The sequence below is a fragment of the Gymnoscopelus microlampas genome (genome assembly GCF_963454915.1).
Source record: "Gymnoscopelus microlampas genome assembly, chromosome: 5".
In the NCBI taxonomy this organism is placed as follows: Eukaryota; Metazoa; Chordata; class Actinopteri; order Myctophiformes; family Myctophidae; genus Gymnoscopelus; species Gymnoscopelus microlampas.
Genome location: NC_139942.1, coordinates 2718787 through 2744917, shown reverse-complemented (window position 1 = coordinate 2744917; position 26131 = coordinate 2718787). Strand labels below are relative to the sequence as shown.

The window sequence follows — 26131 nt, the reverse complement described above, 5'->3', positions numbered from 1 at the left end:
AGTGTGTGTATTTGTGTGTGCGTACTTAAGCTGTCATCTCTCCTGTTTGTTCCTTGTAAACAAAAGCAGAACGCCAGCCGTCGCATCTCTCTCTCGCTCTCGCTCTCTCTCTGCCCCTCTCCCCTTTTTTCTTCTTCTCCATTTCTGGAAAACAACAAAATTATGGAGCTTTACGCAAACACAATTTTCACCCACTTCTTGACTTCTTGTGATGTGGCAATAAAGATAATTATTGACTCTCTCTCTCTTAATGCACAATATCAGCACCATGACTCTGTTTGACCAGAATGGAACAGAGCCTTTATTAAGGTCATAACACACTGCAAGAGGCTCATGTGGGCGTTACCGCTCTGATTAGCGGGCATCAGCTATCGTCCCAAATAATCGCCCGCCTTTCATTGAAAATGAATTACAATAATAGGCACGTTGGCCGCTTGCTGTGTGAAAGGACCTTTTGTATCATTGGTAAAGACATGTGAAGGAAGTAAGGAAGCGGCCCAATTTCTTTCCAATACGGCTGCTGTGCATGGAGCCTATTGCAAAGATATTCAATTATTAAAGATATACGCCATCCCAATAGGCTCTATGCACAGCAGCCATATTGGAAAGAAATTGGGTCTCTTCTTACTTCCTTCACAGGTGTTACCAATGATACTAATGAAGGCTCTGTTCCATTCTGGTCAGGGTGCTGATATTGTGCATGTTGGCTCACTAGAAACACTCCATTTTGGTTTCCAAATGGCCCCTTATGGTGGGTGTGTAACTCTGAGCAACCCGATCGCCAGAGGAAACGTTCTCATTGAACCTTTTTCAACGTTTCTCAAAATCCGTGCATAGACTACTGGAAAACCACAAATTCCGTGCATAGCCGCCTCACATCTCCCCCATTGTGACTAAACCATTTCGGAGCCGTGCAGTCTCAAGGGAATTGTCGCCGTGTGAAGGACCACCGAGCGAGCTAAAGTGAGCGAGTTGCCGTCCTGAACATTGCGACATTCCCTTGAGCCTACTCAGCGGCGTTTGAGTTACGTACCGATAGGCACAGAATCGTACATTTTGTTGTGGGGACTGCTCTACTTCCTGGTTTTTCCGGGTTGCGACTGGTTACGCCCACCGTGGGACTCCCCGTACATATGCACGGAATTTGGGGGTTTCTAGGCGACTATGCACGGAATGACGGGCACAAATCCGTGCAATGTATACTAATTCTCTGGCGATCAGGCTGCTCTGAGAGTGTACACATGGAACCAAATGGACCCGTAAGGGTCCATTTGGTTCCATGTGTACACTCTCAGAGTTATGGGGGTCCTTGAAAATAAGACAACCACTATGCCACACTAAATGGAACAGAGTAATTAGTATCATTGGTAATTACCTGTGAAGGAAGTAAGGAAGGGGCCCAATTCATTCCCAATATGGCTGCTGTGCATAGAGCCTATTGAAGCCCCTGGAGGCGAAATGGTACACAAGCAAATGCTACAAATGGTCTCCTAAGTGGGCCCCGTCTCATCACGCAAACGTCCAATGTTTGCTGGTGCAAGATTGTGTTGCTGGGATGGAGAAAAGTCGATAATAAAGTAGATTTTATCCTGATTTGTCTCTCTGGAAAAAGTATGTACTGTATGGAAATGAAAATCTTGGGAAGATTGCGATGGCTTGTGGCGATTGGATCCAAGCTGTGTTCACGTTCACTCTTCTATTGTCTCCTAAAGAGGTGGCCACCTGCTTCACACAGATACAGGAAGTAAACCGGAGATGGCATGTCTCTCTCTGTCATTTCTCTTGGCCTATTGTGTGGCGGACTCCCTCTTTTCCCGGTGTTTCGCCCAGGTGGCCGTGGTTTTGATTTTGGCATAGTGATTGAAGGAGCACGGTGGTGCAGTCGGTAGCGCTGTCGCCTCATAGCTAGAAGGTCCTGGGTTCGATGCCTGCCGCGGATGCGGTAGGCGCTGGGGCCGTGTCCTCTCCTCCGCGTCATCAATGCCCATACACTAGGTGGGGTTGGTGAAAGGGCCTACTCTGTGTGGAGTTTGCATGTTCTTCCCGTGTCCCCTAGGGTAGATACCCTCACAAAAAACATGCAGTAATCCTGGTCTCTATACTGCCTCTCCCTAGTCAGCCGTGGCGCCTGATGGAGGGGGTGGTTGGAATAACGTGTTCCTTCCACGCGCTACGTCCTACCGGGGAAACTCCCCCCTGATTTTTTTTTTTTTTTCAAAACGATATTTTTTTTTCCAAAACCATACATATCGTCACGAAAATGTATCGCGATATATCGCGGGACGATATATCGGCACACCCCTAATTGGCACTGGGTGAAAAATGGTTTACAAAACTGTGAAAAAAAATAAGGTTTAGGCATAGTGTTTGTGAAAATAAGGTTAGGATTAAGGTTAGGTTAAGGTATAGTGTTTGTGAAATTAAGGTTAGGATTAAGGTTAGGTTTAGGTAGTGTCTGTGAAATTAAGGTTAGGATTAAGGTTAGGTTAAGGTATAGTGTTTGTGAAAATAAGGTTAGGATTAAGGTTAGGTTAAGGTATAGTGTTTGTGAAATTAAGGTTAGGATTAAGGTTAGGTTAAGGTATAGTGTTTGTGAAAATAAGGTTAGGATTAAGGTTAGGTTAAGGTATAGTGTTTGTGAAATTAAGGTTAGGATTAAGGTTAGGTTTAAGGTTAGGTTAAGGTATAGTGTTTGTGAAATTAAGGTTAGGATTAAGGTTAGGTTAAGGTATAGTGTTTGTGAAATTAAGGTTAGGATTAAGGTTAGGTTTAGGTAGTGTCTGTGAAATTAAGGTTAGGTTAAGGTATAGTGTTTGTGAAATTAAGGTTAGGATTAAGGTTAGGTTTAGGTAGTGTCTGTGAAATTAAGGTTAGGATTAAGGTTAGGTTTAGGTATAGTGTTTGCGAGGTTAGGGTTAGGACTATAAGGTTAGATATAGGTATAGTGAAGTTAAGGTTAGGATTAAGGTTAAGTTTAGGCATAGTGTTTGTGAGGTTAAAGGTTTGGTCTTTAGGCATATAACCAAGGCAAAACGCCAAAGAAAGAGGGAGTGAGGGAGAGAAGGGCAGTCAGTGGTGAAATGGTGAAGCAACACTCGTCATGTCTGTAACCTTTTCAACTGCCACTGCTTGTGTGAAGTTGAATAGTTCAACTTCCTTTTTTGGAGCGGGCGTCAAAAGGGCGTCGGTTCATAACTTCTCGTCTCTGGCTTCCATTGAAACATGACTTGTAGCCTGTTACTTTGTAGCTGACAGCAGTGGTGTAAAGTAACTAAGTACATTTACTCAAGCACTGTACTTAAGTACAATTTTGAGGTATTTTGACTTTACTCGAGTATTTCCAATTTTCAGTACTTTTACCTCTTCCCCACTACATCTCAGAGGCTACCAGACGTCTTATTCATCTTGTCCTCCGTTTCTCCAAACAGGAGCAGCTCCGTCGCTCCGAGAGCCGCCGCGCACGCCGCGTGGGATGAAAGCTGACCCCGCCCCTTCCTCTTCAGACTCCGCCCCTCTTCCCCGCCCGCCCCGCCCCCTCCTCCTTACGCTCCGGCGCTGCGCGCCGCCGCATTGATGAGGTAACAGGAAGTCACTCCCCCTCCCTCCCACCCACCCACCCACCCCGACACAGGACACACAGCGGCCCCACGGCTAAACCCCCCCCCCCCCCACCCTAACCCCTCCCTCACCTCCACCCTCTCCACGACCCGACCATGGGCCAGAAGATCTCGGGCGGCATCAAGGCGGTGGACGGCCGCGCCGTCGACACTGGTAGGAAAACTTTTCATTTGTTCATTCGTTCATTCATTCATTCATAGGCTCTATGCACAGCAGCCATATTGGACGGAAATTGGGCCCCTTTCTTGCTTCCTTCACAGGTGTTACCAATGACACTAATGAAGGCTCTGTTCCATTATAGTGTAGCACAGTGGTTCTCAAACCTTTTAATTTCAAGGACCCCCATAACTCTCAGAGTTACACCCTCTCAAGGAACCATGAGGGTCCCTGGACCACACTTTGAGACCCACTAGTGTTTCCAGTGAGCCAACATGCACGATATCAGCACCCTGACTCTGTTTGACCAGAATGGAACAGAGCCTTCATTAGTATCATTGGTAACACCTGTGAAGGAAGTAAGAAGAGGCCCAATTTTTCTCCAAAATGGCTGCTGTGCATAGAGCCTATTCGTTCATTCGTTCATTTATTTATTTATTTAGAGCAGTGGTTCTCAAACTTTTTCATGTCAAGGACCCCCAAAATTATATGTATTTGGCCGCGGACCCCCATCTCAAAATATGTTGTTCCAGGGACCCCCAGAAGCAAAACATGTAGTTACAAATGTTCGCTTTAAAAATATATATTCAAAGATTTGCACACGTTTTCACGTTTTTTCTAAAATAGCAGATCTACAAGCTCATAGCGCGGCAACGAGAGCCGTGCTAAGATCTGCTATTGTTTTAATAGACAAACTATAAAATATGGTTAAAGTGGTTAAAATGATTGTGAGACACTATATTAACACATTTTTCTGGGGACCCCCTGGTACCCCTCCAAGGACCCCTTGTGGTCCCCGGAAGTCCCCACTTTGAGAACCAAGGATTTAGAGAACCCGAAGTGTGACATCACTGCCGCTAGAGGCCGCAATCCCCCAGGGTCACATAGTTGTTCTTTCTATAGAGAATACCAAATGGTCTCAATAGCATCGTGGCATTTAAGAGCCAAGTGTTCCAAAAATAAACAAGTGAGTTCGGTTAGCTGTGTTGTACCTTATTGTAAAGGTGACTAATCAAGCTTTCCAATGATATACAATACAATACCAATTGGTATTATTGACGATTTCCAAACTTTTTTTGTGGAGTTATTTCAGTGTTTTTGCGGACCAATTTTTATGGGTCGCGAAGAACATGAAATATCCTGTTTTCTTTTTTCATTATTATTTCAAAAGATTAATGACAAAAAAAGGAAAATCTAAAATGTTCAGAGAGAGAGAATTTCAAACATTTTTCAATTGTCATACATGAAAAACACTTTTACGGAGTAGCCTAGTAAAAATAGCAGATCTACAAGCTCACAACGTGTCGCTTGTGAGCTATTATCTAGTTGGAGACATCAAATCCCCCTTTTTGTGTCTCAAACTAAAAAGTTTGGGAACCACTGATATATATGATACTATACAGTGGTGTAAAGTAACTAAGTACATTTACTCAAGTAAGAATTTCCACCGTATACATTTGACCATCAACTAATATATCATGGTCTCTCTCTCTCTCTCTCCAGAGACGGCAGCAGGCTCTCCGTCGTACCGGCCGTCGAGCCACCGTCGCCGACACCCGGAACTGAGGGGTCCGGACTTCTGCAAGCCCCCCCGGCTGGACCTGCTGCTGGACATGCCGCCCGCGGGGTCCGACACGCAGCTCCGCCACGCCTGGAACCCCGAGGACCGCTCCCTCAACGTCTTCATCAAGGTATCACATGCATATCGACACTGTGTTATTATAGGTTTGCGATGAACTCTCTCAGTGCCACACAACGAGATATCCCGATTTTTTTCTGAATGCCCTCAGTGCCAGAACGAAGAATCCAGAGTTAAAAAAAATATATTTTATTTTATTTTTTTGAAAAAAATGTTTAGAAACCCAACATATCATTATCTGAAGATTTGCAGCTCCATCCACTCCTTGTTTAACTTATAACTGAAACAGGCTGTATCTCGCTTCCTAAGCACTTTTCTTTTACTTTGAAAAAAAAAATTGCTCGCACAGTATGAACATATTTTTTTATTTCATTGGCACTGAGAGAGTGAATGTTTTTTTTTTCTTCTGGTTTTATTATAAGTTTTTATTTAGGGATGCACCGAATATTCGGCCACCGAAACATATTGGCCGATAATGGTTAAAAAATGCATTTTCGGCTTTCGACCGAAAGGGTTTTTAGGCCGAAAAAATATCACCGAAAGACACCGAAACATATCGGCCGAAAGAAACCGAAATATATCGGCCGATATCACCGAAAGACACCGAAACAATGCTATTTTAAAAAAATCTTGGAATAAAATCTGGAATAATCTTATTATATAATTATATACAGTAAATGTTTACATTTTACAATCTTTCAGCAGTCAGTCTGGAATTAATGTATGCATTCAAAAGTGCTTAATAAATGTTTTATGGACCCATAATAGTGATTATTATTTAAGTTTTGCCATAATCATGTATTTTGCCATAATCAGGTAGCTGATCAACATTGGTAAACAAATAAATTAATTATATATATTTATCATATTCGGCCTTTCGGTATTCGGCTTTCGGCCAACTGTTTTCTATTTTCGGCATTCGGTTTCGGCCAAGAATTTCCCATTCGGTGCATCCCTATTTTTATTGTGAACATATACATTTTTTTAAATTTAATTTATTAAGCAATAAAAACACCTTGATTCTCGATTATTCGGTTATAAGTCGGTTATAAGTTGGTTCTAAATAACAGTTTCAATATACAGTATTTTCAGTTAATTTCCCAGCCTTAGAGCGCACACGTATTTCTTTTACTATACTTGTGAGGGCATAACCATTTTAGGAGTTTTTTGACTTTTTATGAGGACATAACCAATTTTGGGAGTTTTTGCCATTTGATCTCACGTGCGTGCCGGTTGCACGCATCCAAAATAGCTAATCATCAAGCTATTGTGAGCTTGTAGATCTGCTATGTTGGGCGTGCGACAGCATCGCACAACCAAGCATAAAAGCAAAGCCTAAAATCGTAACATTTTCATAGTGAGTGCGTCGTACTCACTCGTATTTCTCTCCTCCCTCCCGTTCAAATCCAACCAAATCCAACTGAAAGGACGAGGACCAGCTCACCTTCCACCGGCACCCGGTGGCGCAGAGCACCGACTGCATCCGCGGCCGCGTGGGCTACACGCGCGGCCTCCACGCCTGGCGCGTCCACTGGCCGGCGCGGCAGCGCGGCACGCACGCCGTGGTCGGCGTGGCCACGCGGGAGGCGCCGCTCCACTCGGTGGGCTACACGGCGCTGGTGGGCGCCGACCGCGAGTCGTGGGGCTGGGACCTGGGCCGCAACCGGCTCTGCCACGACAGCAAGAGCCGCGGCGCGCACGCCGCCGCCGCGCTGCTGCCCGCCTACCCGCGCTTCCTGGAGCCCGAGGAGGCCTTCTCGCTGCCCGACGCGCTCCTGGTGGTGCTCGACATGGACGAGGGCACGCTCAGCTTCGCCGTGGACGGGCAGTACCTGGGCGTGGCCTTCCGGGGCCTGAAGGGGAAGAAGCTGTACCCCATCGTCAGCGCCGTGTGGGGCCACTGCGAGATCACCATGAGATACGTCAACGGGCTGGATCGTAAGTACCCCCAACGTCAACGATCTGTTTTTTTTTTTCTTTTTCTCAGCAAACCCAGCTGTTGAAATATATGTCTAATCATCATCATCATCATACTATAAGCCAGGGGTCTTCAACCTTTTCAGGCCAAGGACCCCCTAGCTGAGAGAGAGATGAAGCAGGGACCCCCTCTATAGTGTATAAAATTGGGTTTCAGATAAACACCTATAACTCTTTGCCAAAAATAGCCGATCTACAAGAGCTTGTAGATCGGCTATTTTTGGCCAAAGTTCTCCTCAGAAAAGGGATGCTAGGGTTCAAGTGGTTAATGTAAAACAGAATAATCATATCACACAAAGATTTGGGGGACCCCGTATAGTCACTCTGAAGACCCCCTAGGCTAGGGGTCCCGGACCCCCTGTTGAAGACCCCTGCTATAAGCTAGTGGTTCTCAGCCTTTTCAGACCCCCCAAAATAATCATATTTGAACTGAGGACCCCCCAAAATAAGCATATTTGAACTGAGGACCCCCAAAAATAAGCATATTTGAAGTGAGGACCCCCCAAAATAAGCATATTTGAACTGGGGACTCCTCACCCTGACAAGCACTTGGAATTGTAGGAGTTGAGGCATTACATTTAGTTTGACTCGGTTCCACAGATAAATATTGTGAAAACAGCAGATCTACAAGCTCTCAACGCCTCGCTTTGTGACCTATTTTCACAATGTTTGCCTCTTTCTTATATTATTTGACAATTTGGCCAATGTTTGACCAGTTTTTATAGGATAGTTTGTTGATTACTTCTGCAGTAATGGTCTTCTTCTTTTCTGTCCTTTTGAGGTACTAAAAAGGACTTTGTGAGCTTGTAGATCTGCTATTTTCAGGGCGCAACACCCGAGCGCAACCAAACATAAAATGACTTATCTTTCAGTTCTACTGGATCTCTTCTCCACTAGTCCCTCACTAACACTTTTGTCTAGTTTTTATTTGTTGACGAAATTGTCAATATATTTAGTCTCTGTTTTAGCCATCGTAGCTTAGCTTTTATTTAGTTTTTATCAGTAAAAAAAAGGTAGTCGACGTTTTTTTTTCCGTCATAGTTTTAGTCAACGAAATCAACACTGGTACCAGCTGGATTCTGCTATGTATATTAATGTAGATATCTTTTCTTTTTTCTCCTTGCTCTCCCTTGCATAATAAGTACCCAATCAAATCACAGGTTTTTACAGGTTTATTTTTTTGGGGTGGAATTGTTTTCCGTACATCATTTGCAGTGTTCAGGAAAGGGAGGAAGTTCAAGTTACAAGTTCAGGTTGTACCCACATTTAAAGTGCAAAAACACACTCGGCCGTAAGGCACACACACACCAAAATGGTGATTGGTCACAGTCGAGAGAGAACATACTTTTCTTTAGGAAGAACGGAGATAGAAAGAACAAACAAGGGAAATGTGTGTGTGTGTGTGTGTGTGTGTGTGTGTGAGTGTGAGCGAGAGAGAGACAAGGAGTGTGTGTGTGTGTGTGTGCGAGCGAGAGAGAGAAACAAGGAAAACCTGAGTTGCTTTTGCCTGCAGGGAGTGATACCAACTCAAATCAAACCGCAATAAAAGAAGAGCACATTTAAAGCATGGGTCTTCAGGGGGTTCAGGAGTTACTACAGCAAAATCTGTTTGTGATATAGGAACTTCAATTTAAAGTGTGTGTTTGTGTGTGTGTGTGTGTGTGTGTGTGTGTGTGTGTGTGTGTGTGTGTGTGTGTGTGTGTGTGTGTGCGTGTGCGTGCGTGTGTGTCCTTGCTGAGCTCAGCTTGTCCTGGGGAATGTGTGTGTGTGTAGAGTATGTTGTGCTGTTGTTGGATCGATATTCCCTCACATCACATGGCCTGTGTGCATGTGCGTGCGTGCGTGTGTGTGACGTGTGACGTGCCAGAGGGATGCTGGGACGACCTTACAGCCTTGCTAGTATTGACGGGGTCACTGTCGATGCTGAACTCTGTCCACCGACTGAATAAATAAACTCACTGACTGACTGACTGAAAAATCACATCTTTTACTTAAAAAGACAAGAAAATAGCCCAAAGTGTAGAATATTGGCTTAGGAATGCCACAAAAACTAAATATTCTCCATGAATTCAAGGCTTCATGGGGTGTGTAATTGATGGAAAATAAGTCCGTTTTGGGTGAACTACTCCTTTTAACCTGCCAGAGTTTTTTCAGATTTTTAGCTGTTGCCTGCCAGGGTTTTGCCATGTTTTTGGTACCTGTTCGCGTAGCCACAGATTTTTTTCCTCCAGTATGATTGATCCCCAGATGGTTTCTAATCACAGATGAGATTCAGGTGTGGTTTCACAAATGTCAACGAGGTCATTTTGACCTCGTTGACATGTTTGGTTGATGTTTCAATATAGCTCAAAAGCAGTAGTTTTAAACCAAAAAACAAAGTGAATTGTTTGTCCGTTTGAATTTTAACATTGAAGTGAATGGAGCAGCAAATCTTCGAACATTTTTAGCTCCTAATCTGTTCATAATTCGACAAGGGTTGAAATTATAAAAAAATGCAAAAAAAAAAAAAAACATTTTTTTTTTTCCTCTTTTCCAAAGACGTATATATACGTCTTTGGCAGACAACAGCTGATAATTAAAAGACGTATATATACGTCTTTGGCAGCTAATGTGTTAAGTCTGTTACTGTACGGCTAGCCTCGATCTCCAGGCTTTTATTTTCCTTCGCGTTTTGCTAAAAAATAAGAGCCTGGACCCAGCCTGTTGACGTTCCCGGCATAGATAAGCGTTTCATTTCCCCAACCAACCAGAGTGCAGTGGGCATCGCTCCAAATGTCGCGACGTCAGGGCTTTCAATGCGACGCATTGGGGGAAGGAGGAGGGGCATGGGGCGGGGCGGGGGCTGACGGACAGATCGGCGAACCAATGGGATCTCGTGGATATCAGACGCGCTAGAGCAGCCTACCGTATCGCAGGTCAGAAACCTTTTGTGTCAGGGACCCCCACAATGATATGTTTTGTACCACATACTGGGGGTCCCCGGACCCCACTTTGAGAAGCCATGTCCTATAGACCAGTGGTTCTCAAACTTTTTCATGTCAAGGACCCCCAAATTGACACTTATTGGCCCGCGGACCCCCATTTCAAAAGATATGCCAGGGACCCCCATAATATATATATTTTTTACGGCTCTAGCAGTGATTATCAACCATTTTAATTTCAAGGACCCCCCAGTTTGACATGCATTAGGCTACGGACCCCCATTTAATGGCATTTCTATCTCTGGGACCCCAATTTATATTGTAAAATCAATGTCAATTTAACTCTGAGAGTGTACAAATGGAACCAAATGGACCCGTCAGGGTCCATTTGGTTCCATTTGTACACTCTCAGAGTTACAGACCCATAAGGGTCCATTTGGTGCCTAATCTATCATTTAGCTGGGGACCCCCTGGAACTCCCTCAAGGACCCCTGGGGGTCCCCGGACCCCACTTTGAGAACCAATGTCCTATAGACGTTTCAAAGACATTCCAACATGTTCTCATTCTCTGCCGTCTTCTTCTCATTGAAAAGAATCTGCCTTTGCTTCCCTCTATCATTTGATTTACCTCTGTCTGACTGAATCCCAGGCTAGTTAGAGCTGTAACACCAGGGGAATACAATGAATGATCTGACAAAACGTACTGGGCCAGAACTATATCAAAGCATCTGTTTATACACTCCCACACAACTCTCACAGTACGATCCAAATGTCTCGTATACACATGTATCCGCAGTACTTCCGAAACACATTTTTCTCTCAAACGTTGCTATTTAAAACACTCCCGCTGTAAAGAACAAATGACAAAGTACATTTTATTTTTACCGTAATATCAATGTATTGCTATATATACTACAATGTTTTTTACTCATCCCAGTGTTGATTCCGTCGACTAAAACTATGACGGAAAATGTTCGTTGACTACCTTTTTTCACTGATGAAAACTAAATAAAAACTAAGCTATGATGACTAAAACTATAAGACTATTGAGAATTCCGTCAACAAATAAAAACTAGACTAAAATGTTAGTGAGGGACTAGTGGAAATATTGTATATATATTTTTGAATAGCCAAATAAATCTAAAATCACACAGATGCGTTCCCGGTCTTAATGGGTTAAAAATAACGAATCCCCTTAGGTTATAGGCTACCTACTCTCCCTAGACTCAAACAGCTCCTGGATACAGCACGGAAGCAGCTGGTTATGTGCTTTGAACATTGTGACTGCAATATTAAGGTCAACGAGATCATATAGTTTTAGGGTAGTTTTTTCAGTATCAGTATATCAGTTAACATGAGTTTAATGGAAGGTTGGATAAAGTAAGAGAACAGAATATGGGTAAACCGTGGGATAGGAATAGATCAGTGGTTCTCAACCTTTTTAATTTTTTAGCTCTGGACCACTTGCATATTTCAGTTAAATAATGCCTGGGCTTGATAATCTGTTGCACCTAATATCATGGGACAAATTCAATCAAGTCCTTGACAGTCATTATTTAATTTCAAGCTTTTTCTACCACACAACGGTTGGTTCACAATCAGTTGAAAACGCCTGCTTTAGGTCAGGTTTTGCAGTGAAATGTTTTTTTTTTCTTGAAGGTCACCTTTTTGCACCCCTGTGTGTGCGTGTCGAGAGAGAGAGAGAGAGAGAGAGAGAGAGAGAGAGAGAGAGAGAGAGAGAGAGAGAGAGAGAGAGAGAGAGAGAGAGAGAGAGAGAGAGAGAGAGAGAGAGAGAGAGAGAGAGAGAGAGAGAGAGAGAGAGAGAGAGAGAGAGAGAGAGAGAGAGAGAGAGAGAGAGAGAGAGAGAGAGAGAGGCTCATGAACAATTGACGATGCATTCGAAAGGTGTTTTTTTGTCCTTCGCAGACCTGTCACATTTTGTGACAGCAGACAATCCATGGATTTTTTTTTCAATTCCCAGTGACAGTACCTCTAGTCTGTGTAGAGGAGACAGCCTGACCTGGTTACTGCAGACTCCTGTCCCCCAAATTGTCTGCCATGTCATTCATTCAAGCTGGACATAGTGGAGAGGACGTGTGTCTCCGGTCATTTGACATCTTTCATGTCACCGCCTGCAAACGGAACACCGTCCACAGAAAGAATGCAGCCTTGTTTTTGCTGTGAAGCAGACATGTCCAAAGTCTGGCCCGGGTGCTATTATTATCTTTTACCCATTAAGACCTGTATGGAACGCATCTGTGTCATTTTCGATTTCTTTGGCTATATTAAAAATATAGCCAAAGGTCCCTGGAACAAAGTATTGGACAAATGTTCGCTTTAAAAAAAATCAAAAAATGTAAGCTTTTCACAAATTTTCACGATCTTTTCACAAATGGCAGATCTACAAGCTCATATCGCGGCACTCGGTGCCGCGCTATGAGCTTGTATATCTGCTATTTTTGAATGGCCAAAGAAATCTTCCCGGATTGAATTGGTTAAATATGACCGCTTTTGAAAAAAGTTTGGACACCTCCTTTACAGTGGAATACAGCTGTTTGGTATTCACGGCATACCGCCTGACTCTACAACAAAACACATTGTACATTCACAATACTGAGCATAAAACACATGAAATGGCTTCACTGGCGGCACAGTTTGCTGTTTGGTTTGTTGTCAGCAACAACATAACTATACGTGCGGCTCTGTGCTAGACCGTGGCTGCCAGAGACTCGTTAAATTAACGAGTCACAGGCTGTTTGTATGCAGATGAGACCTGTGAGCGTCTACTGTAAATAGAATGTTATTGCTTATGGGGCTGAGTCATCAAAGACAAGACAGACAGACAGACAGACAGACAGACAGAGGCTTTGGAGTAGAAGTAAAAGTAGCAAAAAAAATGACTACATCATTGTACTTAAAGGAAGGGTAAATTATCTTTTTTGGTTAACCCATTAAGACCGGGAAAGCATCTGTCATTTTAGATTTTAACCACTTTAACCATTATCAAAAAAAAAACTCCAATGGAATGGACATCAGTGGGAATGAACTCCCCACTGATGTCAGGACAGCAGAGTCACTGCCCATCTTTCGCCGCAGGCTGAAAACCCACCTCTTCAGGAAACACTACCCTTCCTCTTCGCCCTGCCTACTTGTTGTTAACTAGTTGTATTGGATCTTGTTTATTCGATACACTCTTTTTAGCTCTTGCTCCTTTGATTTTGCTATTTTGTCTCATCTGTTTAAGAAAGTAGGTAGCTGATATATTGCACTTTTACCGTAGCGCTAGGTATACTCTTAGTTGCTTGTTTTAGAAGAGAATGCACTTAATACTTCTGGTGATTAGTAGTTTCGTTCCCTACCGATGTTGAATGCACTTATTGTAAGTCGCTTTGGATAAAAGCGTCTGCTAAATGACTGTAATGTAATGTAATGCACAATCCTTTGTAAAGCGCTTTGGATAAATGCGCTAATAAATGCACCATTTACCATACAGATTGTATACGTTATATTGTATTAACATACTCTACCATGCAAATTGGACAAAATTACATTGTATTAGTTAAAACAATAATAAATAACACAGCGCCGCGATGCGACGCGTTGTGAGCTTGTCGATCGGCTATTTTCAGCGAAGGCTTTTCCTCCAAATAACAGAAAACAGAACAGACACTGGCACAACCATACATGGCTGAGAGAGATGAAATGAGGCATCATTTTAAGTGGGGGAAGACAAAGCACAGCTCCTAATGATGATGATGACCGTTTGGAGAACGGATCCACTTAACGCGCTAATATTAGCTTTGAAGTGACTCACTCACTGCTCCGAGGATGACTCACTTACCGCGTGCGTGCGTGCGTGCGTGCGTGCGTGCGTGCGTGCGTGTGTGAGTGTGTGTGTGTGTGTGTGTGTGTGTGTGTGTGTGTGTGTCTCTGGCACGACTGTCTGCCTTTGTTGACAGCTCACAGTTGCACAGTTGGATGCTGGTCTGTTTTGTTTGTTAAGAATTCAAATGTTTGGCTGCCCTATTTTGGGCAGGCAAAATATTCACATATTCACAAAATATTCATATTTTATAATATGGTACTAGTCATTACTATCTGTGGTGGAAAAGTAAAAGTGTCAATACTGAATTGTAGAAATACTTTTTGTAAAAGTACTCATTATGCAGAATGTCTTTCAAAGTTTTCAAGATGTATAAAAATCTTTTGAAAATAGCAGATCTACAAGCTCATAATGCGTCGCATCACAACGCGTTTTGAGTTTGTAGATCTGCTATTTTCAAATAGCCGGATATATATATCGATTTTAAGTGGTAACTAGTAACTAAAGTTTTCAAATGATTGTAGTGGAGTAAAAGTACAGTATTTTCTTCAGAGATGCAGTGAAGTAGAAGTAAGTATTGAAACTTGGACATACTCCACTAGAGTAAAAATACCTCAACATTGTACTTAAGTACAGTAGTTAAGTAAATGTACTTACAGTAGTTACTTTACACCACTGATTACTGTAGGTTATTTTTTTCCATGTCGGTCCAGGTCAGGATACCAATTGTATCCAATCAGGAGAGAGAACAGGATACGGGATAAAAGTTTGTTTTGGAAGAGATATGAGCAGGCACCATTGGAACTGGAATACTATGAAATGTTACTTTGTTACAGCAGTGTCTAACACTTGGCACAAATGGCCATTGCTCCAGTCAGTGCACACACACACACACACACACACACACACACACACACACACACACACACACACACACACACACACACACACACACACACACACACACACACACACACACACACACACACACTCACACTCACACACACAACCCTCACTCCCTATCACCAGAGCAATTATTCAACCGGCCAATGACTGTCAAGACAGATGGAGCTCTCTGTGTTTGTGTGTGTGTGTGTGTGTGTGTGTGTGTGTGTGTGTGTGTGTGTGTGTGTGTGTGTGTGTGTGTGTGTGTGTGTGTGTGTGTGTGTGTGTGTGTGTGTGTGTGTGTGTGTGTGTGTGTGTGTGCGTGCGTGGGTGCGCGCACAATGCGTGTTTGTGTGTGTCTGCATGTGTTTGTGTGTGTGTCAGTGTTGAGTCAGAGACAGACGGGACAACCAGACGATGTGGTTTGCCAAGAATGCCTTTGAGAGTGTGTGTGTGTGTGTGTGTGTGTGTTCAGTTGACATTGATCTTTGCCAGTCAGTTTTTACTGTTAATTTGAGTTAATTGTGCTACAGTTACACATAATAAGCCTTTACTATACACAGGAAATGCGCAGTCATGTCTGGCTTTGTGTGTGTGTGATTGCTTGTCCCTTGTGTCTTCTTAATTATACAGCTGCATGGCCAGATGACGAGAACAATCTGGCACACACACACACACACACACACACACACACACACACACACACACACACACACACCTGCTTTGTGTGTGTGTGTGTGTGTGTGTGTGTGTGTGTGTGTGTGTGTGTGTGTGTGTGTGTGTGTGTGTGTGTGTGTGTGTGTGTGTGCGCGCATGACGTTATTGGATTCACATGGGTGAATCGCTTTGTCTGTCTACATGTCGCAGATGTGTTTTTGCGTGTGAGCGAATGTAACGTACGCAAACACACACACACACACACACACACACACACACACACACACACACACACACACACACACACACACACACACACACACACACACACACAGTCCTGTGTTGATATATATGGGCCAATTAGCAGAGCTTTGATTCATTACAATGGATGCCCATCTGCAAATGTCTGGACTCTCTCTCTCTCTCTGTGTCTCACTCTCTCTCTGTCTCTCTCACTCACACACACACACACACACACGCAGACGCACATGCACACGCACACGCACAGACGCGGAGAAGAGGAGAGAGAGGGAGGTATAGGGGGATGAAAGGACAGTGGGGAGAATGAAAGCAAGTGGGGAAAGAGAGAGAGAGAGAGAGACACACAGACAGACAGACAGTATTATTTGTCAAATAGAGGTGAGCCACATATCGGTTGCCATCGGGCAGAAACCTCTCATTGTTAACGGCCTTGAACAGGCCCTGAATGTGTGAAATCTCTGGAAGCCGTTTTCTGTACTTTGGCTATTCTGGTTTATCTTCCCATTTCAATAAATGACACATCATTTGAAAGCATACTTTCTGTGCATTCTGTAAACAATTACCATGGCCCCATTGCGGCCCAAAGCATTGTGTTCACGTCACGTATGAGGTTTCCACCCGACAGAGACAATGGGCTCTATGCACAGCAGCCACGTTATCACTTCCTTCACAGGTGTTACCAATGATACTAATGAAGGCTCTGTTCCATTTAGTGTAGCACAGTGGTTTCCACGACCCCCATAACTCTGAGAGTGTACAAATGCGGGTCCATTTGGTTCCATTTGTACACTGTCAGAGTTACACACCTGTAAGGGGCCATTTGGAAGCCCATGAGGGTCCGTGGACCCCAACTATAGACCCACTGGTGTAACAGAGTGTTTCCAGTGAGCCAACATGCACAATATCAGCAACCCTGACTCTGTTTGACCAGAATGGAACAGAGCCTTCATTAGTATCATTGGTAACACCTGTGAATGTCTTCATAATATGGCTGCTGTGAATAGAGCCTATAACAGTCCTTCCTGTAAAGCAAACTCTCCGTCGACAACCTGGCGACAAACTGTTGTAGGTATAGCGCCGTGCTGTCGAGTCGGGACTTCTAGAATGCCGCCGATCAGCGACCGAGCAGGTTCGGCCGTGTCCCGAGCCGTGGATAGCCGCTTGGTCAGACAAATCGCAGCACGAGTAGAGAAACGGTTGTTGCCCTTTCCCTAAGCCCCTGTAATCAGTGTTGCCATGTCGGCTTATTATAAGCAACTTTTTTGTCTGTAAAGTTGCTTGTAAAAAAATGGTGGTTGCGTTTTTTTGGGCTTGTTCCTCAATTGTACTTGCTTATTTAGGCTTGTTTCCATTTTTTTGTTTTCCATATGTTGTTAGAATGTATATATAAATAATGCTATATAAATCCACCATTTACCATTTTACCATATAGGTTCAAAGTGCTCATTTGGCCTAAGTTGCTTCTTTTGGGCTTGTTTTCCCAGACCCGGCTGCATATTTCTCTCACAAAATATGGCAACACTGTCCTCATTAACCTCGGCTGACAGTTTGTGCCGAACTAAAGGCCAACTTTTGCCAAGTCTGTTGTAGTCTGAAGTCATCTGTTTGGTGGAGAGTCGCCTTTAGCCCATTCAGACAGGGAACGCATCTGTGTGTCATTTTTAGATTCCTTTCGCTATTCAAAAATATCACATCTACAAGCCGCAGATCTACTTGTAGATCTGCGGCTTGTAGATATATATATCTTTCAATATATATATATTTTGTTTTAAAGTGAACTTGAACTTGATTGCTTCTGGGGATTCTACAAATGTCTTCTAAATCCTAACTCTTTTTTTCTTTACTTATGTTAACTTGGCATATATCAGTGTTTCTTAAACCTTTTCATGTCAAGGACCTCCCAAAATGATATGTATTTGGCCGCGGACCCCCATCTGAGAATATTTTGTTACAGGGACCGCCCAGAAGCAAAGATTTTAGTTAAAACATGTATTCAAAGATGTGCACACATTTTCAAGATAAAAAAAAATAAATAGCAGATCTACCCAGAGTGAGCTTGTAGATCTGGTATTTTTGACTAGCCCAAAAGGAATCTTAAAATGACACTGATTATTTCCCGGTCTCAATGGGTTAAAAGCCGGTGGTGTTGCGTTCCAGTGTGTTTAGTCTGCTTCACATCAGCTGTGAGCCAAACTGCTGCTGCTGCTATCCATTCATGTCTGTAGCTCTCTGGAACGCTGCAGTGATGTGTATGATGCTGATGTAGCTGTAGAATGTGAACCGTCAACTGTTCGCTCGTGTTCAGTGGTTCAAATAATTGGCTCTATTCACAGCAGCCATATTATGAAGACATTCACAGGTGTTACCAATGACACTAATGAAGGCTCTGTTCCATTTAGCGTAGCACAGTGGTTTCCACGACCCCCATAACTCTGAGAGTGTACAAATGGAACCAAATGGACCCTTACGGGTCCATTTGGTTCCATTTGTACACTCTCAGAGTTACACACCTGTAAGGGGCCATTTGGAAGCCCATGAGGGTCCCTGGACCCCAACTGTAGACCCACTGGTGTTTCCAGTGGGCCAACATGCACAATATCAGCACCCTGACTCTGTTTGACCAAAATGGAACAGAGCCTTCATTAGTATCATTGGTAACACCTGTGAATGTCTTCATAATATGGCTGCTGTGAATAGAGCCTATTGTAGTGGAGTAAGAGTACAATGTTTGCCTCAGAGATGTAGTGGAGTAGAAGCAAAAGTATTGAAAAATGGAAATACTGCAGTGAAGTAAAAGTACCTCAAAATGGTTTAATTTAATTAATTACAGCACTTGAGTAAATGTACTTAGTTACTTTACACCACTGCATGTAAAGGGGGCATTTTGCATTTCTTTCACTATAGTAAATGCTGCATTCATGGACTTGAGAGAGAGAGGGCACTTTTTTACAGACGGGTAAAGAGGGCAAGGGGCTCGTGCGCCCCTTTGGTGTGTGTGTGTGTGTGTGTGTGTGTGTGTGTGTGTGTGTGTGCATGCCTGCGGGCGCTGAGTGCGGGGTTAAACACTTAACGCTAACTGCTGGCTATGCAGTGGCCTTAATGTGGGTCACTGGGTTAATGTGCTAACATTAGCTTAGGTGCTACTGCCCTCCCTAACCCCCCAGGCGTGACAGTTGACACTCTGCTTTGCATGAATGTTTTATCTTCTTCTTTGTTTCTCTTGGTTAGGTGCTGTCTGTCTGTCTGTCTGTCTGTCTGTCTGTCTGTCTGTCTGTCTGTCTGTCTGTATGTCTGTCTGTCTGGTGAGTGGCGTAAGTACTGTATGTCTGTCTGTCTGGTGAGTGGCGTAAGTACCGCTGGTTATTGCAAATTGGCGACGCCCCCTTGGCCTGTGATCTTTATTTCTCTCTCTCTTTAACTTACTTTCTCAAAATACTTTCTTTTTCATTAGGCTATGTTCAAAAACACATCCATGCAGTCTTACATATACATGATGCACCCCGTCACTCAAACACTGGTTCCCCTGGCTGCTTCTGTCTCTAACACACACACACACACACACACACACACACACACACACACACACACACACACACACACACACACACACACACACACACACACACACGTTGGTTTTGCAAACATTTTGCAAACTGCCTCTCGCATGAGCCTTAAATAGCTTCCGAAACTCTCAGCTACCATGTGACTCTGTGGTGTTCAGAGAAAAGCGTGGGACCCCCAGTCCGGACGCCGTGACATTGAATCCCACTCAAGGAATAATTGTATTATTAAGGTTAGGTTTAGACATAGATTCTGTCGCCCACTTGGTGACTCGGCACCGTTCGAGTTACGTCCCGAATGGCACTGGGCGAATGGGTGCCAATTTGTAATAACTAGCGGTATTCACGCCTGTTGAGTCTGTGTCTCTCTCTCTCTCTCTCTCTCTCATCATGCTGTCAGTCTTCCTCAGCTCTCATCACGTCCTCTCTCTCTCTCTCTCTCTCTCTCTCTCTCTCTCCCGTGTTGCTCGCCTGTTGTTAAATATTTCATCATGAGGAGCAGTGACATGCTGCCTTCAGGAGGCTTATTAGGTATATGCCGTATGTGGGAGATCATCTGAAACACGCCTCCAAGCCCTTCTGCTTCAATCAGTGTTACAGTTAGTCATGTTTCATAGCAAGAGAACACTAGCATTCTACACCCAGAACAGATATGTGTGACATTCGACCTCTTCAACCGTGGGACACGTCGGATTAAAGTTCTCAGTCGGCACGACTGATGTCAATCATTTGTGATTCCATAGAAACCAGCATGTCTTCCATGGAAGCATGTTGCACAGTGAGAGTAATAGGCTCTATTCACAGCAGCCATATTATCACTTGCTTCACAGGTGTTACCAATGATACTAATGAAGGCTCTGTTCCATGCTGGTCAAACAGAGTCAGGGTGCTGATATTGTGCATGTTGGCCCACTGGAAACACCAGTGGGTCTACAGTTGGGGTCCAGGGACCCTCATGGGCTTCCAAATGGCCCCTCACAGGTGTGTAACGGGTCCATTTGCTTCCATGTGTACACTCTCAGAGTTGTGGGGGACGTGGAAACCACTGTGCTACACTAAATGGAACAGAGCCTTCATTAGTATCATTGGTAACACCTGTGAATGTCTTCATAATATGACTGCTGTGAATAGAGCCTATCTAGAAGCTCTCAATTCGTCGCAGATGCATTGCGTACATATTCTATAGTGAACACATCTTTGCTTCTGGGAGGTCCCTGGAACAACACATTTTACAAATGTTCGCTTTAAAACAACTGTATTCAAAGAGTTGCCCACATTTTCACAATAAAAATAAATAAATAGCAGGTCTACAAGCTCATAGCGCGGCACTCGGTGCCGCGCTATGAGCTTGTATATCTGCTATTTTTGAATAGCCAAAGAAATCTAAAAATGACAGAGATGCCGTTCCCGGATTGAATGAGTTTTTAAAGTACAAGTACCTCAAAGTACCTGTGCCTCACACACATAATATCATTGCTGGCAGGCAGGTGGGGAATAAAGTCTTAACAGTAGTAGAATTTGAACGCTGCAAAGTCACTGGTTCAGTAACGATGCATCGTGACTCGATGTAGTTTCAGAGGTATACAGTCCATAACATGATGTGTGATAGTGTTGCGTCGTGATGGATGGAGCCGTTAACCGTTGAAGTCTGGACTCCGGGGGGAGGGGGGGGTCAGTCACACCTGAGCAAGACCCTGGATGTGACGAACGACTTTAATCTATCCGTTCTGTGTGGTCCTAGCACACGCACAGACACACGCGCATGCACGCACACACACAAATGCACGCACGCACACTCACTCACGCACGCACATGTTTGTACTGTATACTAGGGGTGGGACAATATGGGTATCTCACGATACGATATATCTGTGAAGATATTAGGCCCTCGATAACAATAATATCATGGTATTCGATATATTGCGATATCGATATATTGCGATATCACGTTATATTGCATGAAATTTCACCAACGATATATCACCATAGTCCTTGTATTCAATTCATAAACACATAAAATAGCACCAAACAGTTCAAAATCATCATCACACAAATACAGAGTCGGGAAAAAAAACGCATCATACCGATATTTTTCGGCAGTATATCGATTATTTATCGCGGGAGGAAGTATATTTATCGCGATATCGATATATCGTCCCACCCCTACTGTATACGTTTACTATACTTTTCTGAGGACAAGGTATTAACCCATTAAAATCGGTAAAGCATCTGTGTCATTTTAGATTTTAGCTATACGTAGCGACATACGTTTTTTTCAGAAAACAGGATTTTCGAAAAGTGTTTTTCAAAAATAGCAGATATGCAAGCTCGCAGCGCGTCGGTTCGTGCCGCGCCGCGCAATTGTACGTCTGCTATTTTTTGAACATTGTTTAAAAATCTTGTCCTTGACACTAGGTCTTAATACTAACTACAGCGTCACATAAAAGCATACAAATGTAGCAGATCCTTCGAGCTTGTAGATCTGCTGCTCTTGAATTTGAATCTGTAAAAGTAACAGTTTTGGACTCCTGAGGTTTCCGCCCCGACAGAGACAAAATAGTTATGTAAGCGAGGATAACGCGGTATGAAAAATGTTGAACCAAATGGCAGCAGTATTTTATTCAGTTGTTCTAGGGACCAAGACCCCTCTCTCTCTCTCTCTCTCTCTCTCTCTCTCTCTCTCTCTCTCTCTCTCTCTCTCTCTCTCTCTCTCTCTCTCTCTCTCTCTCTCTCTCTCTCTCGTAGCAGATCTACAAGCTCACGATGCGACACATTGTGAGCTTGTAGATCGGCTTTTTTCTCGAATATTTTTATGTACATTTTAAAACTTGTGAAACAGGACATTCTGCATAATGAGTACTTTCTACTTTTAGTATTTTGGCATTTTGATACCAATACTTTTGGAGATCATTATCTCCAGTTATTTGCCTCCATTCCATTGTGTCTGGTGGTCCCGGTAATGACCTTTTTTTCCCTTTCTTGTGGTCGTTCTCTGTCCAATTAGCAGTGACTGGCCTCATCATGTGGAGATGACCTGCGTTGACTTCTCTCTGCAGCGCTTGCTACCTCCTACCCGTACAAAGACAACCCAGCATTATGGGTCGACTTTAATGAAATGAGCCCACACTCTGTGTCTATGACCCCCACCATCTCGCCACACACACACACACACACACACACACACACACATACACACACACGCACACATTTTTATTGCGCACTTTTGAGGACATGAACCTTTTTCTGTGGTTTTATGAATTCCATTTGAAATAGTGTGTTTTTTTGTGTGCAATTTTTAACCATTTAAACCCCATATGGGTAACCCGGAGTCCCTCAAGGCTCAATACTAGTGTCTTTTCTGTTATTGAGGGGAAAAGCTTTCGCTGCAAATAGCCAATCGACGAGCTCACAACGCGACGCAACGCTGCAATGTAGAAATACTCTGTTACAAGTAAAAGTCCGGTAATCAAAATTTTACTTGAGTAAAAGTGCAAAAGTATTGGTATCAAAATATACTTAAAGTGTAAAAGTAGAAAGTACTCATTATGCAGAATGTCCCATTGCCACAAGTTCAAAATGTATACAAATCGTTTGAAAGTAGCAGATCTACAAGCTCGCAATGCGTCGCGATGCGACGCATTGTGAGCTTGTAGATCTGCTATTTTCAAATGGCCGAAATGTGTGTAGGGCTGAAGTGGTTACTGTAATGTTTCGTGATAATAATCAAAATCTGCAAAGTAACTGAAGTTTTCAAATAATTGTAGTGGAGTAAAAGTCTCTTGAGATGTAGTGGAGTAGAAGTGAAAGTACTGAAAATCGGGAATACTCCAGTAAAGTAAAAGTGCCTCAAAATTGTACTTAACACATTGGCTGCCATGGACGCAGATCTGCGGTCTTTTGCGTCCTTAGAGCGCACGCTGCCAAGAACGCAGATCTGCGTTCTTTCAAAAAAAAAAAAAAAAAAAATCAAAATATATATATATATATATTTTTTTTTTGACCCAATGACCAATGAGATATGATTTTTCGAAGATTTAGACTCCCATCCACTTCCTTGTTAACTTAAAACTAAACATTCTGTATCTCGGCTCTGAGTACTTTTATTTTTTCATTGAAAAAGTCTGGCAGTCTACTGTAGAAAATAAATAAATAATTCTGGCAGCCAATGTGTTAAGTACAATACTTGAGTAAAAGTACCTAATTACTTTACACCGCTGCTAACACAACTTACACAACCTTTAAGATGTACAGTAACAGATCAGCAGAAAACCAAAGCCATGTACAGCATGTACAGTAAGTGAAACAGGAATACTTGAATGACTTCCTCCGGTCTTGTCAACAGTGATAACAATCCGTGTAATGCCGGATGGCGTGCCGCTGCGTGGGTTTCACGTGTCCTGTACTCGCGGATAGATTACCGTCTGACTTGTATGATGTGACCTGTGTCATCTAGTTCCACTTCCTGCCGACATGGTGCTGGATGTGGGCCATTGGGTCATTGGTGCGACACACCTGTCACTCGTCAAGCCGGTGGCATTTTTGGCTGCTGTGGTCATTTCAGGCTCGTGACGGATAGACGTCTATATCAGCTAATCGGTATTACTTACAACCAGTGGTGGGAAAAGTAACTAAGTGCATATACGCAAGTGCTGCACTTACTGTAGGTACAATTTTGAGGTACAGTATGTTTTCTTTACTTGAGTTTTTGATTTTCTGTACTTTTACTTCTACTCCACTACATCTCAGAGGAAAATATTGTATTTTTACTCCACTACAATTATTTGAAAACTTTAGTTACTAGTTACTTTGTAGATTTTGATTATTATTACAAAACATACATTGACCACTTCAGCCCTATATACATTTCAGCCATTTGAAAATAGCCGATCAATAGCTCACAATGCAATGTGAGCTTGTAGATCTGCTATTTTCAAATGGTTTGTATACAGTACATTTGAAAACTTGTGCAATGGGATATTCTGCATAATGACTACCTTCTACTTTTCGTACTTTAAGTACATTTTGATACCAATACTTTTGTACTTTTACTCAAGTACATTTAGAATTCCGGACTTTTACTTGTAACAGAGTATTTTTACATTGCAGTATTGATACGTTTACTTATGTAAAAAAAGTGAGTACTTTTTTTCCCCCAGCCACTGAAGCCTGTGAGGTCACCTCAGGCCATGGGCTGGCGGGGGGATGTGAGGCATGTGGATTAAATTAATGTAATCCTCCGCATAGAAGCCTGGTAGAGTGTCTTCTTTTTAAAAGAGTGTTTTTATTTTTAGAATAATCTGCTCTTATGCTCATGCACCGCTGACCAGCTCTGTCCTCCAACTTACTGCCTATTAGCAGTTTAAAAAACATCTACGCACGTGCGCGCGCACACGCACACACACACGCACAACAATTCTAAACGGTAGGCTCATTAAAAGTAGTGGCTGTCAAACAGGCTGCAACACAATACACAAATAACCCCCAGGTAGCACTTAAAATTGTTGGGAGTTCAATTTAGTTTGACTGGTTGGTTGAAAATAGCTGATCTAGAAGCTCACAACGCCTCGTGAACGCGAGGCATTGTTGTGAGCTTGTAGATCGGCTATTTCTTTGCACACCGAATGTTTGAGCATGCCCGGTCGCCCAGACTCAGAGGGTTAGGGTTAGGGTCAAACAATAGCACAAAAAAAAAGCCAATAACTCCCTAGACCATACATGGGCAACTGGCGGCCCGGGGGCCACATTCGGCCCCCACCTTCACTTAATGCGGCCCGCAGGTTAATATTAGAATACTGATATATTATTGATTTCAGCTGTTACAATTCTAAACATGCAAACATGACCCGCTTTAATTACTTCAGTCTATATTATAGTAGGTTAATGACTAGTATTCAAATTGTATCGTCTTTTTTATGTCCAATGTATTTGTATTTAAGTTCATAAAGTTAAATATAACTAAATACATTTGAAATTAAATAAAAATGTTATTTTTCAGGATTCCAATTCGAAAATAGCAAAAAAATATTCTGGATTCCAATTCAAAAATAGCAAAAATAGCAGATCTACAAGCTCAAAACGTGTCGCGGCGCGTTTTGAGCTTGTAGATCGGCTATTTTTGTTACTTTTGTGTGACATAGAATGTCAATATGCAATGTGGCCCTCTGGAGTGAGTGTGGAAATATAGTGGCCCTCTCCATCATCAAAGTTTCCCACCTCTGCCCTAGACACTAGAAGGAATGACGTTACGACGCTGAGGAGCGTGTACGGGTGCTGCCTTCTCCCTCCATTGGCGCCCCCATTTAGGCAATTTTAAACCAAAGTGTTGGCCTAGGTCAAGTACGCTAAGTGACTTACTCCAGACTTGGGCATTATTGTTATTAATCTTTTGCCTAACTCACATTGCGTGATCATATAGGCAATTTTCCCTTAGGTGGCCAGTGTCATGAAGAGTTGATTTAGGCCAAAATTTGTAATAATGAGACGAATTTTCCTCAAAATGAAATTATGAATTATGGAGATGCAAGGTGTCTGCCTGACAGCGAAGATATGTTGCAAGACTTAAGAGGAGCTCACATCCTGTTTCAGCTGGAACTTCAATGTATCTAAAAATACACTTCAGGTGAAGTCATGATGT

The 26131-nt window shown here is 43.0% G+C and overlaps 1 protein-coding gene across 2 annotated transcripts in view; it reads left to right on the top strand.

Annotated features, from left to right (window-relative positions):
• Nucleotides 1-3713: 3713 nt before the first annotated feature.
• LOC311046131 (SPRY domain-containing SOCS box protein 4-like) overlaps nucleotides 3714-26131 on the top strand; it is a gene marked incomplete at its 5' end in the record, with an annotated part of 35959 nt that continues 13541 nt past the window's right edge. The window contains 3 exons of one of the 2 annotated variants that reach the window (XM_084058281.1): nucleotides 3714-3771; nucleotides 5290-5465; nucleotides 6841-7351. In XM_084058281.1, coding sequence (XP_083914407.1) covers nucleotides 3714-3771; nucleotides 5290-5465; nucleotides 6841-7351 — 745 coding nt within the window. Of the gene's footprint in view, nucleotides 3772-5286; nucleotides 5466-6840; nucleotides 7352-26131 lie in introns of both variants that reach the window. The other variant, XM_084058280.1, reaches the window with a different exon arrangement.